We start from the raw sequence: 15,173 nt of genomic DNA on the forward strand, positions 1-15,173 counted from the left end.
TGTTGTCATTTTTTCCTGTATAAATGTAATTCAGGGGGGGAAAAAAAATCTTGTGGTAGTTCTTTTTCTCTTAATCCAAATTAATCCTGCGTCACATTTAGAAAAAACACATTTCTGTGGCATGCAAGGATATGCTTTCCCTTGGATATTTGTATCCTTCAGAGCTTGTCTTCAAAGCTCCTGGAAGCAGAATTCAAGGCTGCTGTATGAAAACCACCTTTAATTAGGATTTTTTTCACACAACAGGAATCTGAAACTGGAGAGGTTTTGTGGAGGCATCCCTGTACCAGGGGAAAAAAAAGTTGCTTTTTGCTGCCATCATTTTAGGGAATGGAAAATGAAAGCAACATTTACTGGAAGTGTTGCAGCCGTTGAATTCCCAAGGGAAGGTTTTTGTAGCACAGAGACCCGAGCCAAGAATTCCATCTGCTTCCAGCCTTGCCTTTGAAGTGCTAAACTCACCATAAACCCCTCTTGGGGATGCTTTGTTACCTTTTCCTGTAAATGATGGATGACTCTGGATGCAGGGTGGGATTGCAGATCAGGTAAAAAATCAGAAAAGGAAGCTGGAAGTTCCTGCAGCGGATGCACCGGTTCACTTTGGGGCTTCTCTTGATTATTAACGAGCTCTAAATTATTAAAATATTACAGGAAGGGACCTCAGTGCGTTTTTATGGGTGTAATCACACTAAATTTTGGGTCATCACAGGGCAGTGAAGTCATCCTGGATGCTTCTCTGTTTGCTTTCGCTGCAGATTAAATAATGAGGAAGCTGGAGCATAAATTATTTTAGGATATCTTGTGAAATACTTTGAATTTATCTGTGTTTTAGTGCCATGTGTTTGGAAGTGGAGATGTGGAAACGAATCGAAAAGTTGAATTTTCCTTTGTCACCCTGGGGTTTCAATTTTAACCAATTCTTATCATTCCCTGCACGCCAGGATGTCCCCTGGTGTAAATTTAATTAATGATCCTCTTTGGAGTTGGCAAGTTGTGAGAAGTAAGGTTTAGTTTTTAAAATTTTTAGAAGATTAATAAGGGGTAAAACAGACAATATTTAGTGCTGGGGTGCTTGGCAAACTGCTAGAAGCACACAATTAACTTACAACAATTTTTCATATATTTTTTTCATTATGTTGCTAAAATGTATATTTATGAGGTTTATATATATTTAAATATTTCTGTGAGTTTATATGTTTTGGGAAATTTTTTGTTTGGTTTTAATTTTCAATTTGTTTACATGTTATTTTGTAGATGAAATTAATTTTTTTTTCCTTGGGGTTCTGTTTTGTTTGATACTTTTTGGTAATTGGAGACTTAGTAATTTTTTGGGGGGTCTGGTCCTTTTAAATGTTATTTTATTATTTAGATCAGATATTTTATAAGTGTATTAAATTACTATTATTTATTTCACAGAACAATTTGAGTTGTTTTTACTATTGTTAATTATAAAAGTATTAACTACTTTTGTAATAGTTAATATACAGTACATAGTCTTTATTTTAATATTTTGTAAGAGTCTAAACTATGATATATTACATTAAAATATATAAATTATACAGGGCCAGGGTATTGATCACCAAAGTTGACAAATTATATGATATTAAAAGCAGTTTAAAGTTATTATAAATTGCACTATATTAAAATAATTCGTAAAAGTTAATATATAACAGCAAAAGCCATTAACTACATAATCATTTTTAAAAATATGTAAATAATTATGTAATAATTTTTATATTATTTAATAATGAGTACATAATTATTTAAAACACGAGTGGGGATCTTCAACAAAACCTCTCATCCTCATAGGTTATTTTATTTGGAATCTGAATTTTTCCAGGTTTAAGGTGTGTGACCCTCCCTTTGTTTGAAAACTCTCTGACCTTATCTCACAACCACCAGAGGTGCAGGAAAAGTCCAAAATCTGGAATTCTGCATTGGCTTTGTCTCTGGGGAAATCCAGGGCAGTTTTGGTTGGAGTTAAGGCACATTAAAGATAAAAAAATTTGAAACCCAGTGGAGGCAAATAGTTAATCCTTGAGGTATTTAAAGGTGCTGGAGGAACTCTCTGAGCATAAAAAACATTTTAGGAAAAGTGAAGCAAGTGCAAGTTTTAATGTGGCATTAAATTAAACCGTGGCTTGTAATCAAAGCTGACTTTTTTGCCTGGCTGGCAAAAGATTACAAGGGGAAAAATCTGATAACAAGAGAATGGCAGAACTCCAGAAAATATCCCAAATGTTGTTTAGAACCTGTGGGTTGTACTGGAAATGGATGAGGCCAGCTGGGCATTCAGCATTTTCAGCAGAATAAATCTATTCCATGGAGCCAATAAGGAGCAGTCTGTGCATCTGAAATAATCCCTTGCCTAATTTCAGTGTGTTTTGAAACCTTTGGGTTATTTTGGGGCTGAACATTACATTATTCAGCCTCGTAATCAATGCAATTTTCACTTTCTCAGGACTGCAGTGTTTAAAATAATGACTCCATATGGTGTTCCCAGTGTTCTTTATCTCTGCTGCTGAAACCTACCTGATTGAAATCTTTTGTTCCAGCTTCAGGGTTTTATTTGAAAGTCTAAAAACACAAAAGGATTTCCTCCCATTTTTTTCAGTGCTTTGACTCATTCTCCTTGGAAAGAGAATTATAAATGGTTTCTGTTTGAGCTCTGCTGCGTTTCTCTGTTTGGTTCAGATGTTTGTCCATCCATTCCTGACGGTTCTTTTTTAAAAATTCTTCATTTTTTAGTGTGGATTTTGGGTCTCTCAGGGCTCACTTCTTCTTCCTCAGGCTCAGCATCATCACTGTAGAAGTGAATCGTGGCTTGTACAGGAAAACTGGCCAGAACCTTCTCTCCAATATTAGCAAGAAACTTCTGGGATTTAGATTTCGGCAAGTAAAGCCTGAGAAGAAGAAAATATTAGCATTTTAAGAAAAGTTAAACCATGTAACCCTTGTCCATCCAATCTAGCTTGAACATTAAAATTTATTTTTTAATAAATTAATTCTAGAATTAGGAGTAGGATACCAGGGTTAGGTTGGGGTTGGTGGCCTGAGGTACAGAGGTTGATTTTAGTGGATTTTGTGTCTCCAGGTGGAGGAGGAGATGGAGACTGATTGATTTATTAAAAAATCCACATTTTCTTGCGTTAAAATCATCAATGGCCCCTCTTGGTTTCATTTTGCAATGAAATCTGACACCAATTAAGGTCACACAGAATTTCAGGTGCCACAGCTTTTATATCAAATGCTCGTAAAGAAAAGGGATATTCCATTGACTTCCTCCTCTAAAGGAAAATCCCAATTAGGAGTTTCCTAATGAAAGAATCCAAACATTGGTGAAAACCTTTATCAGTCCTCCAACCTTAAAAAGCTTTGCCCGGAGTTCAACTTTTAATGAAGAGCAAATTAAAGCAACCTCAGATCTGTACCAATCACACTCCATTAGCAGCTGTTGCCTTAATATTAATGGTTAAATAGATTAATAAATATTTTTAAATATGAATTATTTAGGCTTAGTGAGCAATAAATGTTAATACAAATTAGGTGAGGCAAAAAGTTGAGTTTTAAAAATTACTTTTTCCTTATTTTCATCTTTTTCAGGCTCTGTTCAGCCTGGGCATCTCTGCTGAGGGATAAAAATTGTTACTAAAATGAGATTTTCCAGGGACAAACTGATACTTCTCCTGAAAAGGAAGGAGTTTCATCTTTTTTTTTTTTTTTTTTTTGGACACTTTTCCTGTCTCCAGTGACAGGATTGAACTCACCTCACTGGATGCTGTGGAACCCCAGGGCTCCTTTAGATCTACAATTTATCTACTTGACCATCCAGTTCTGGCTGGAAAGAGACACATTTATGAATTAGAATGGAACTCAAAATGAAGACTGCACTTATTTTCTTTAGGTAACTGGAGAATTCCACAGTAATGTCGCTTTGTTTGCTTTTTCCTCTACGTGGAATTCTTGACATCATCACTGTGGGTCTGTTCTCTCATAAAAATAAAATCTCAAGTTTAATCAACCTCTTTGTTAATTGTGCTTCAGTCTCTATTTTTGTTCTTTCAGCCTTCCCACCTAAGCAAGTAAAACTAAAAATCACAGTGCATGTCAAAGCTAGTAAGAGTTACATTAAAATTCAATTTTCTGACGATTTCCTCAGTGGTTTACTGATAGCAACATCCCTCATGAAAAAGCCCAACAAATAAAATAATGCACATGAAAACATGTTTTTAAATTCATTTTCACTTAAACTCCCCCTATATTCATCACATCCAGACTATGCTTGGAGATTTCAAACCAAGATTATTGTTTTTTATATACATATAATTAAGCAAATTTAAAGTGCTGTTAAAAGTTGTGTGGAATAAGCAGTTGTTTCTGCAGCTGTTGATATTACATTAGTGATATAAATTATTATTGCATTATTGTTACTGAATTAAATAATAGTATATTAAGAACTGATAATAATTCTGTATCCCACACAAAATTAGGGACACTCTCAACCATCACCACTCACCGAACACCGTATTTTCCAATTTAAACCACGTTTTCCAACACTAAAGAAATGCTTGAAAGAGCAAACGAGGAACTGCCCCAAGCCTGGCTTCCCATGTTCAATTCCTGTTTTCCACAAGGATTCTTTTCCCCAGAATTTGCTCTCACCGTTTGTTGGTTCTCCGTGGCCTCCCCATCCCTTGCTGGGAGCATCCAGGGCCTCCACAAAGCAGAGCTGCTGGAAAATCAGGATAGGATGGGATCATGGAATAGCCTCAGTTGGGAGGGACCACCAGGATCATGGAATCCAACTCCTGGCCCTGCACAGAGCCTCCCAAAATCCCCTCCCTGTGCATCCCTGAGAAGGTTTTCATTCAAGAAATGGGATTTGTATGGCAATATTTGGTTTCTCCCCACACCCCAGCCACCCTCTGGCCCCTTTTATTCACCAAGGGCTCCTTTCCCTGGAGGATCTCACAGCTCCAAGTGAACTCCAGATGGTTTAAATAACACTGAGATCTTTTTATTCATGCAGAAACCCCCCCAGACTACCTCTCCCTGCCTCTCTGACAGATCCCCTGTGCTCACTGAGTTATTTTTTGAGGCAGCAACTCCAGCATTAATCCAAGGAGGACAATCTGATCCCATTAGCCCAAGGGGGCAGATGGAGTGCTGTGTCTGCCTTTTTTTTGGTGGGGTCACCACGACTCTGGATTCTCTTTCCACCAGGATTTTCCATCTCTGCTGCTGTGCAACAGATCCAGCTGGACAGATGGAAAAGTGCTTTCAAATCAACATCAAAATAATCAAAATAAACCTTAATTTTAGTTCTGAAATACTGGCTGAAAAGGAGGGATTTTCAGCAAAACAAAATAACGAGGAACACTTTCAGAAATCTATTTCGCCCCTTACTCCTTTTAGATGTTTTTCGGTTTCTAGTCAAGGGAATAATTCCATACTCACAGCTGGAGATTCCCAAGCTGGAAAAGCCTCCCTGTTCCTGCCTTACCTGCCCAGGTGCTGCCCTGGCCGGGGCGGGAGCTGCCGGGAATCCCGGGAATCCCGGGAGCGGCTCCCGGCTGCTCCCACCATGGATTTGGATGCTCGAAAACCTGGGAGAGGCTCTGAGCCCCTCCCCTGTGTGAAGCGCCAGAGGAGCTCACCTAAAACAAACACGGCAAAAGCAGGGCAATGTCCTCAAGGAGAGGATTTTCCAAGGAGTTCAAAGGTAGGACAGGCTCTCTCACCTTGGAGGCTGCTCCAGGCACAGCAACCCCAGGGAACCAGAGGGCTTCTGTTAGGTTTGGTTAGCAAATCCCATGGGATATAACAATAGTTATCCGATTCATTTTCCTGGTGCTGTTTTACTGAAGGTGCATTTACAGAATTCTCAGGGTTCTGGCGGAATCAGGATTTGCTCTTCGTTAAATACACTCTGTAAATGCACTTTTTCACATGTCTTGGGAGAACTCATCCACATCCTGAAACATTCACATCCTAAAACAAAGTCTAAGTTCCAATGTGAACTTTCTTCCCAGAGAAGGAAAAATAATTTTATTTACTGACCATGGATTATTTGGTGTGAATTGTGCACCTTTAGTCAAAATCTCCCCCCTCCCATGTTTAAATACCTCGTGATATCTGTGAAGTTGTAAAGAAACAAATAAATAGTGCCCTATTACAAATTAAAAATACGTGCACAGTCTCAATCCCTTTGAACGTTTCTGTGCCAAAATCAGAACAACTAATAGAACAAAGAACATGGTGACCAATATTAAAAATCCAAAATATTTGTTAAGTAGCGGCACACGTCCTGAGGAAAGATGGCAAACTTCTTAAATGACCTCAAGTGTAATTAAATATCTTGCTAAATTACAGTCTGACCTCCACATATTTAATTTCAGCAGGTCAGTTTTATTTAGTCCTGATTTAACCTGAGAGTTGAAAGGGAGGTTTGTGTTGAAGAATCGATATCTGTTATCTTGCAATCAGATCTGGGTGTGAGGAAAATTGATTTATTCCTCTGCCAACACGGATATTAGTGCAGGACTAGAGCAGAAACTGCTGAAATGTAACACTCCAGAAGATGCACAGTTATTCTCAATTTAATCTCTTGATACAGCCCTGCAAGACCAAATCTGTACAAATTGAAAATACAACTTTGGTGATGAAGCTGCAGTGTAATTAAATATAGTTACATGTAATAAAAAATGTGAACATTACATTATAGTAATAATCAATCAAACCACACAACTTGTGGAAATCACTACCTAAAGTCAGGTTCCTTTTTGCAGTAAACTTAATTTTAATGTAAGGTGCTTAATTTTGATATTGGGTGAAGAACAAAGAATCAGAAAAGTTTTCCAAAGACTCAGGGCCATTGTTTAGATCTCTGCCGTGACCTGGGAATAACTTTGACAGATTCAACTTCTACAGGAAGGCAAGCCCTGTGCTCATCATTTTGTGCTAATTAAAAGAGGTTTTTATCTTTGTGAGAAATGGGTTTTAGGGAGTTTTCTCACGAAGGCAATTGTGCATTTGCAAGAATAAAGGGTGCTCAACATAAAATGGTGTATTTGGGGAACCTGGACAACTCCACAACTTTTATAGTTTTGAATAATATTTGATATGAAAAAAAAAAAAAACAAACCACAGACACTGACAGCAAGCAAAGCTCCTCCCAGAGAAATCCTTGGAAAAGCTTTCAGGGAGCAGAAGGAGAAGGAACCAGCTGGTCAGAAAGCACAGCAAGGCCAGTCTCAAAATATTCCTTTAAAGTCAAACAGAGAAGCTCAGCTACTCCAAGGTCACACAGCAGAGTGGGAGGTTTGAGGGCTGATATTGCTCCCTGTTTTTTTCCAAGGCTCCCTTCCACCCTCCTAGAAAGAGGAGCTGACTGACATGTTTATTTTATTTTAGAAAACCTATTTTAGTGAATTCCCTGGTGCATGCAAGGCCTTGGTTCAATAATAAAAACAGTAATGACAACATAATGTTTTCCCAATCTAAAATTCCGATTTTTTTAGTCAACGCTTGTGATAAAGTCCAAGTTTCACTATAACAGAAACTAGAAAAGCTCCAGCAGCTTTACAGCTCTAAATAAATTCTGTGCCAACATAGGCAGGAGCTTGTCTTGAAACAGGGACTGGTTTTGCCTGCTCTGCTTTAGATTCCCTGGCATGCTGAGGCTTTGATTCCGTTCTCTCATTTACTCATAAACTTTTCCAGGGCGACAATCAAAAACTGCTCCTAGTGGAGCTGACTGCATTCCATGCCAGCCCAGGATTGGAAGCAAAGCACGCTCCTGTGTGTGTGGAACCTTTTTGTGCTACCCAAACAGCTGAGCTTTGTGCAGGCTCGGGGCTCAGCAGTGCTCTGCTGCTGAACCAGCCCGGAGAAAGTGAATTCCAGAGCTGAGAGCGGGCTTTGGAGATTGTTCTCTTCCTTTTGATGTGCCCAGGCCAGTGTTTGGACTTCCTGCAGGGGATAAGGTCACACAAAGGAGCAGTGTGAGCTGCCAGGTGAGCAGCACTGGGGATTTGTTCCTCTCTGTGTAGGGCAGGATGTGGCAGCAGCACAAGATTGGTGTTTCTGAAGCTTGAGTTGAAGAATTGTGTAAAATATTTGGCCTTGAAACTGAAACTGTAATCTGGTTGTGCCAGGAGTTGTGGAGATATTATATCTCATCCCTGGAGGTGTTCAAGGCCAGGCTGGAGAATCACAGAATCCTCAGGGCTGGGAGAGCCCCCCAGGATGAGCCAGTGCCAGCCCAGCAGCAGCAGCATCACCCCAAACCCTGTCCCCAAGGGCCACATCCAGACTGCTCCTGAGCACTCCCACAGACAGTGACTCCAAACCTCCCTGGGCAGCTCATCCCAAGGCCTGACCGCTCTGACAGGGAAAAAAAAAACTTTTCCTGAACATCCCCCGGCACAATTTAAAAACATTTCCTCTCCTCCCTTCACTTGAAATGTGAGAGCAGAGCCAGTTTGTTCTTTGTTTATCTACAGAGCCAGCATGCTAGAGATCCACTTAGGGATAAAATTCTTATTTTAGAACACTCACTGCATTACATTTCCAAGTGCAGGACAAGACTTTGAGTTCAGAATAATAAAAAAGGTTGTGTTTTCCTGCCCTGTTCAGGAAACAACTGCCACATATCTGTCAATGTAGGTGTTGGTTTCTTTCTTGTACCTTTGCATTTTGCATCTTTTTAAATCTTCTCTTTCAACTCAAACACCAAGTACCTGCTAGGATCAGGCTGGTCAACACCTGCCTTTCCCAGAGCTGTGTTGTGATTATTTTCTCTATAAAATACAGAAAGTGTTTCACAAGTTTTGTGCACAGATATATTGGAGGAGCAAAGGATAACTTGCTGTCTGTTGCGTATTCTGAAGGACCAATTTGTGTTTGCAGCACACATGGCACATGCAAATCCTACAGTTTTATTCCCTGACAGGCTGTTCTTCACTCTGCTGACAGTGTTCAGCCCTTTCTCATTTGGTGAATCCAATGAGCCAGCTGAAATTAAATGCATCTATTTGAGGCTTTGGTGGCTACAAGAATGGGAACTGGAGATGGATTCTCCGAGTCCTGTGTGGGATACGAAAGGGAATGCTGTGCCTTTAGGACACCATCAATCTGGGAATAAGGTCAGGTAGCGGTGTGAAGTCATTTCTGAGGAAGATGAGATCCTTTCCTGTTGTCCATCAGGGTATTTTGAGTTTTGGAGAAGCAGATTTATCCTGGGCTCCATCACAGCTGGTGGGAGCAGCAGCTGAGGGGGGGACTGTTCCTGAGCCCCCTCACTCAGGTGAGAGCTCACCTGGATCCTGCCCCAGCCCTGGATCCCAGCACAGGGAGGAGCTGGAGCTGCTGGAGAGAGCCCAGAGGAGGCAGCAGGATGAGCAGAGGGATGGAGCAGCTGTGCTGGGAGGAAAGGCTGGCAGAGCTGGCATTGTTCACCTGCACAGGAGAAGCTTTGGGCTGAGCTCAGGGTGGCCTTGCAGGGCCTGGAGGAGCTGCAGGAAACATGGAGAGAGACAATTGCCAAGGGATGGAGGGACAGGACACAGGGAATGGCTTCAGAGCAGCATTGGATGGGATATTGGGAATTAGGAATTGTTCCCTGGGATGGTAATGAGGGGTTGGGATGGAACTGCCAGATTTGCTGTGGCTGCCCCTGGATCCCTGGAATGTTCAGTTCCAGGTTGGACACTGGGGCTGGAGCAGCCTGGGACAGTGGGAGGTGTCCCTGCCATGGCAGGGAGTGGGAATGGGATGAGTTTTAAATCCCTCTTAACCAAAACCAATCTGCGATTCCCAGAGGAGCCGAGTCGAGGCGGCGGGGACGAGAACCCCTCGGCTCCTCCTCCTCCTCTTCCTCCTCCAGCACACGACTGCAACTAACCCTCTACAAAGAGACAACGCCCCGAGCCACTTTTAAATTATTTCGAGCGCTCTTTATTCCTTTCCACACCTTCTTTCACCGCAGAACTGCACGCTCCCCTCAGCGCTCAGCCCCGAGGCCGCCGCCTTCCCCTGACGCTAAAAAGGGGCGGGACAGCATCGACGGCGCGCAGGGGGCGGGGCGCCGCGCGCGCCAGGCCCCGCCAGCCAATCAGCGCCGGGAGCGCCGCCCGCCCTCGCTGACGCAAGGCGTCGCGATTGGCCGGGGCGGGAGGAGGGGGCGGGGCCTCGCGCCCGCCATGCTGATCACGCTGTGCTACCTTTACCTGTGGGCGCGCTGGGGGCCGCGCTCGGCCGCGCTCGTCCGCAGCACCGTGCGGAGGCTGCACCGCTCCCGCTGCTCCTTCACCTTCTGCGCCCGCCAGCCGCACCCCGGGGAGCGCGTCTGCCTCCGCGTCGGCGGAAAGGTGTTCTGCACCGGCGAGGCGCAGGTAGAACCGCGGGGATGCGCGGGGACGCGCCGGTCGCCGTGGTAACGGGGATGCGCATCCCGGCCCCCGCGAAGCAGCGGGGATGCGGTCGTGGTTTGATTCCGGGATTTGCTGGCGGGCAGGGGTTTGGGATTGGGAAAAGACACGCGCGGAGGGAATTCCTGTCACAGCCGGGGGGGGAGGAGGGGACGGCCAGGTGGTCGCTTTGGTAGGGAATGTTAATTCAGGTGTGGTTCGCCTCTCCTCGCTGCTTGCTGGAGCTTGTTGGAATAGGAAATGGGCTGAGGGATGCTCTGTGTGCTATAAATATATATTTATATGTGTTTGTATAGGTGCGTATATGTGTTAAGTGCAGCTTTGCAAGGACAGCGGTGGTTATAGGAAAGCTTGGCTGGGAGGGCTGGATAGAATTTTACAGAATCACAGAATGGTTTGGAATGGAAGGGATCTTAGAGATCATCCTGTTCCAGCCCCTGCCATTGGCTCCGAACCCTGTCCAACCTGGCCATGGACAATTCCAGCAGCCACGGTTTGTCAGGGCACCCTGTGCCAGTGCCTCCCCACCCTCCCAGGGAAGATGTTCTTCCTAATATCCTATGTAATCCTGCTCACTTTCAGTTTGAGGACATTCTCCCTTGTCCTGTCACTCCACATCCCTGGGAAAAGCCTCTTGCCGTTTCAGCAACATACTTTGAGCACATACAAAGCTTTAGTCTAAAAATATGTGCTGTGTGAGTGCGTTCAGGATTCGCGTTGGGTTTAAAACGTTGCTGGATCTGCCCTGGAACGTGAACTGAGCCTTTGGTTACTGAGAGCTGGGTGCTTCTCCCCGTACAAAATGTTGTTTTAAGTGAGGAAAATGAGGTGAAAAACGAAAACCACGGGTTTTTTTACAAATCATCGGGGTGGGGGAGGCTGTGGCAGCCCATGGCAGTGGAAAAATCCTGTGCCTGAACCAGTTCCACTTGGCACTGCTGGAAGCAAAACTGAAAGTGAGCTTGCTTGACTTTCAGAATTAGAAGTGGAACTCCCCTGGCACAGCCCCCAGCTAGTCTGAATTATTTAAGTGAATGTTGGATTTCTCTAAATTTGTCACTAAATGCCAGAATTGGTCTGGGTAAGGCTCTTCTTGATCTCTGTTTTTTGCTGGTGTTGATGTGTGGCCGGGAATTGCTTCAGTTGTTCCAGGCATTGCTGGGAAAGGATTTTATGGAGCGTGTCAGTGCCTGAGTGCTCTTCAGGAAGCAGAGAAGCTTTTCATAAATTCAGCGGATAAAGAGAACGTTTGCAGCGAGGGAAAACAAGATTAGAAATGCTAATGGAGTTGGTTCTATTTAAAACTACTTTTTTTGGTGTTTAACGAACAGATTATTTCACACTCAAGAGTGATAGGTGGCAATCTCAGAATCCTTCTCAGCCAAGGTAAATACTTAATTCACATTCCAGTAAGCACTCAGAAAAACCCCACAAAGCTGTGTTTAGAGGAGTTCTGCCTCAGTTGCCCTGGATTATTGTTCTGTGAAGGGGATTTCAGCCGATTTCTGCTCTTTGCTCTGCTCCTGCTCGTTTCTGAAACAGCTTCTCTTCAGTCCTTGCACAGCCAGCACATTTTTTTCTGTCTGCAGTGCTATTCATGCAGACTGATTTTATAATCCGCTCAGTTTATTGGTGTTTATTGGGAGCTGGGAAGCCCTCTGGGGAGCTGCAGCTTGGCATGAATTCTGGCAGAGCCTCAGGGCTGTTATTCAATATGTTTTTGTCTCTTTAAAATACGTGGTGGCAGCATTTGACTCTGAGAATCCCTGGGGCAGATCCTGCTGTGCTGCACCTCGGTGTTAATGCTGCATCACTGGGGAGCTCTTTACATCATCTGTGAAGAGATAAAAGCTTAATTATTTTTTTTTTTCCTTTTGGCTTCTGGGCAGCCAGTAAATGTCCTTTGCTCTCTCAGTAGCTTGGACTGTGATCAGGAGCTTGCTGAAGACACTAGCAAGTCATAAATCATAACCTGTAAAGGCTTTTTTTTTTTTGTTTGATCTTTGGCCAGATCGGATGTTTAAGGTACTTTAAAGCTTCCTGAGCTCGGTTCACTTTCCTTTGGGAGAAATCAGTATTTGTTTGTGCAGCTTCTGTGCTCACCAAGGGTGGTTGGATCAGTGAACTGCCCCCAGAGCCTCAGTATTCTGTGGTTTCATTTGAGGAGTGCAGTGAGGAATAGAATTTAGTGCCAGAGGGGAATTCTTTCCTGCTTCTACATGGAATTACTGGAGGTGTGTGCTCATAGTATGGCAGAAACAAAACAGTTATTTCTAATGTTTGCCAACCTATAAACGTGTCAGACAAATTAAGTTCAATGCTAAACCTACATAAAAATTTAAAAATTGATGTAATATTTTACTGTGAGGTGTCTCAAACATGTTTGTTGGTCTGCTGATTCCAGGTTTTGAGCTTTATTTGCTCCTTGGAGAGGGCAAGAGAGAGAATCTTTTGTAACTGAATGAAGAAAACATTTGTCCACTGCTGAGTGGTGGATAGAACAGCTTATGGGAAAACTGGTTCTGAATGAATTATTTCTTTATATTTTAGGAGTTTCATAGTGAGTGAGGAACTTTGATGCAGATGCATGAGGATTCAATATTCAGTGTGGATGGGAGAGGAGGTTCAAATGTCCCACAGGAGTCACAGTGCCAGTGGCTCAGGGGTTTTGTGTTCCACCCTCTCTTCCTGTGAAGCTCAAAGCCGAGTTTGAGTTGGCTTAAAAACGTGGTTTGTCACTTTCAGTTTTGCTTTTAGTGTTCCTTTGTAATGGTTCAGAACTTTATCCCTTTTTTTGCCTCATGGGAAATGTGAAATAATCATCACCCTTCCTGCAAGGCTGGAGGGTCAAATTTGAATTTAAGCTGGGCATAATTTAAAAGGGGAGTTTTAAAATCAGCTGCTTCCTGTACAGACTTATTTTCCTTTCCCATTTCTTTCAGTTCCTTGATGACTTAAACAGGTGGAGTGTAATTCTGGTTTCCCCCTTTATTCACCCTGAGAAGTTGCTGCCAGCAGAGCACATCGCTTTTGTGACAGAAAGCATTCCTGCTCAGGCAGAGAATTTGCAGAGAGGACCTGACTCTTCAAAGGAGGTGAGGAAACTCCCTTTGTTTCTTGCATAGAAGGGGGGGACAGATGGGTTGTGATGTTGGAATAAAAAGGGAATTGCATCATGCAAATCACTGTTAATAATTAAGCTCTATTTTGTGTTTCAGACAGGCCCTGGGACATTCTGTTAGACTTTTCAGTAACGTTTTGTTCTGGCTGTGGGTGGGAATTGCCTCCCTGCTCTGGAGCTGGACTGGGAGAAGTTGGGATTGTTCAGCTTGGAGAAGAAGAGGCTCCAGAGAGAGCTCAGAGCCCCTTCCAGTGCCTAAAGGGGCTCCAGGAGAGCAACGCTGGACAAGGGATGGAGGGACAGGACACAGGGGATGGATTCCCACTGCCAGAGGGCAGGGCTGGATGGGATTTTGGGAATTAGGAATTGTGCCCTGGCAGGGCGGGCAGGGACTGGCACGGGGTGCCCAGAGCAGCTGAGGCTGCCCCTGGATAAAAACATGGAATGTGAGGATGCTCCAAGGGCTGGAGCAGCTGTGCTGGGAGGAAAGGCTGGCAGAGCTGGCATTGTTCACCTGCACAGGAGAAGCTTTGGGCTGAGCTCAGGGTGGCCTTGCAGGGCCTGGAGGAGCTGCAGGAAACATGGAGAGAGACAATTGCCAAGGGATGGAGGGACAGGACACAGGGAATGGCTTCAGAGCAGCATTGCATGGGATACTGGGAATTAGGAATTGTTCCCTGGGGTGGTTATGAGGGGCTGGGATGGAATTCCCAGATTTGCTGTGGCTGCCCCTGGATCCCTGGCAGTGCCCAAGGCCAGGTTGGACACTGGGGCTTGGAGCAGCCTGGAATAGTGTCCTTTGTGGAAAATCATTCTCCTGCTTTTTTTGAAGTCCTCTTTAGGCACTGGAAGGCTGTGAGGGAGGAGAGATGGATCTCACTGCCTCCAGGGAGGGGGAGAAAAGGGAAGATGTCCATGTCAGGATGTGTCTGAGCAGCTGTAATAAAACATCTGGGCTGCCTGCTGGGATTCCAGAGGTCCTCCATGAATCAGGCTGTGCCCCAGGCTGGGATCACCCCTGTGGCCATGGATAAGGTGCTGTGCTGAGTGTCCCTGAAGGGCCATCTGGCACCCTTGCTTCCTGGAATCGGGTTTCAGGCTCCTTCTTGGAGCTGCAGGAGACCACATCCACAGGTGCTCATGGCCTGTCTGCTTCCCTGGGTGAGCATCCCGTGTTTTCCAGGTCACTTTTTCCAGGAGGTGATCCAGCAATCCCCTGCTGGAGTGAGTATGGGGTGCTGAGGGGTTGGTAAACAGATCTATCTTGGGGCAGGGACAGGAGGACAGGTTGGGAATGGGCTCAGCTCCAGGTTTGGGGCTGCAGTCAGGCTTGGAGTGCCTTCACCCCATGCCAGTTCCAGAACAGAGCATGGGCACGGAGCCTGTTAGTCAGGAATGATGTCCAGAGATGCTGCATCAGGGGAAATCCTTGGCTTTGTGCAGCTCTGAGACACCCAGAGCTTGGTGGGACCTTTTCTGCTCAGATCTTCTGATCCTGATTCCACTGGGCACACGTTTCCTTGGAGAAAACCTGCATTAGCTGCTTTGGAAATGTTTCTATTGCCTTTGATAGGTGGAATCCATCCAGGTAGGCTCTGGAGATAAATGAGCTGTGCCCTCCT

The 15,173-nt window shown here is 44.2% G+C and overlaps 2 protein-coding genes across 2 annotated transcripts in view; one reads left to right on the forward strand and one right to left on the reverse strand.

Annotated features, from left to right (window-relative positions):
• Positions 1–2,737: 2,737 nt before the first annotated feature.
• On the reverse strand, positions 2,738–5,586 carry RIPPLY3 (ripply transcriptional repressor 3). The gene is made up of 4 exons (XM_062514982.1): positions 5,504–5,586; positions 4,663–4,732; positions 3,810–3,838; positions 2,738–2,903 (listed from the first exon to the last, which is right to left on the reverse strand). Exons 1-4 carry the CDS (start codon positions 5,584–5,586, stop codon positions 2,738–2,740), a joined length of 348 nt encoding a protein of 115 aa, XP_062370966.1.
• A 4,616-nt stretch (positions 5,587–10,202) lies between these two features.
• The window catches only part of HLCS (holocarboxylase synthetase), a 111,796-nt gene continuing 106,825 nt past the window's right edge, over positions 10,203–15,173 (forward strand). Inside the window, exons 1-2 of the mRNA XM_062515234.1 lie at positions 10,203–10,394; positions 13,373–13,525. Of these exons, the coding sequence (XP_062371218.1) occupies positions 10,203–10,394; positions 13,373–13,525 (345 nt within the window). The remainder of the gene's footprint in view (positions 10,395–13,372; positions 13,526–15,173) is intronic.

Source organism: Cinclus cinclus, chromosome 2 (assembly GCF_963662255.1).
Source record: "Cinclus cinclus chromosome 2, bCinCin1.1, whole genome shotgun sequence".
Classification (NCBI taxonomy): Eukaryota; Metazoa; Chordata; class Aves; order Passeriformes; family Cinclidae; genus Cinclus; species Cinclus cinclus.

Excerpts from the sequence above, each read along its gene's own strand:
- RIPPLY3 (XM_062514982.1), bottom strand. The coding sequence starts at position 5,586 with ATGGTGGGAGCAGCCGGGAGCCGCTCCCGGGATTCCCGGGATTCCCGG. Across the intron at positions 4,733-5,503 it reads CCAGGGCAGCACCTGGGCAG|CAGCTCTGCTTTGTGGAGGC; the intron begins GTAAGGCAGGAA and ends CTGATTTTCCAG. Across the intron at positions 2,904-3,809 it reads GATGGTCAAGTAGATAAATT|GCTTTACTTGCCGAAATCTA; the intron begins GTAGATCTAAAG and ends TCTTCTTCTCAG.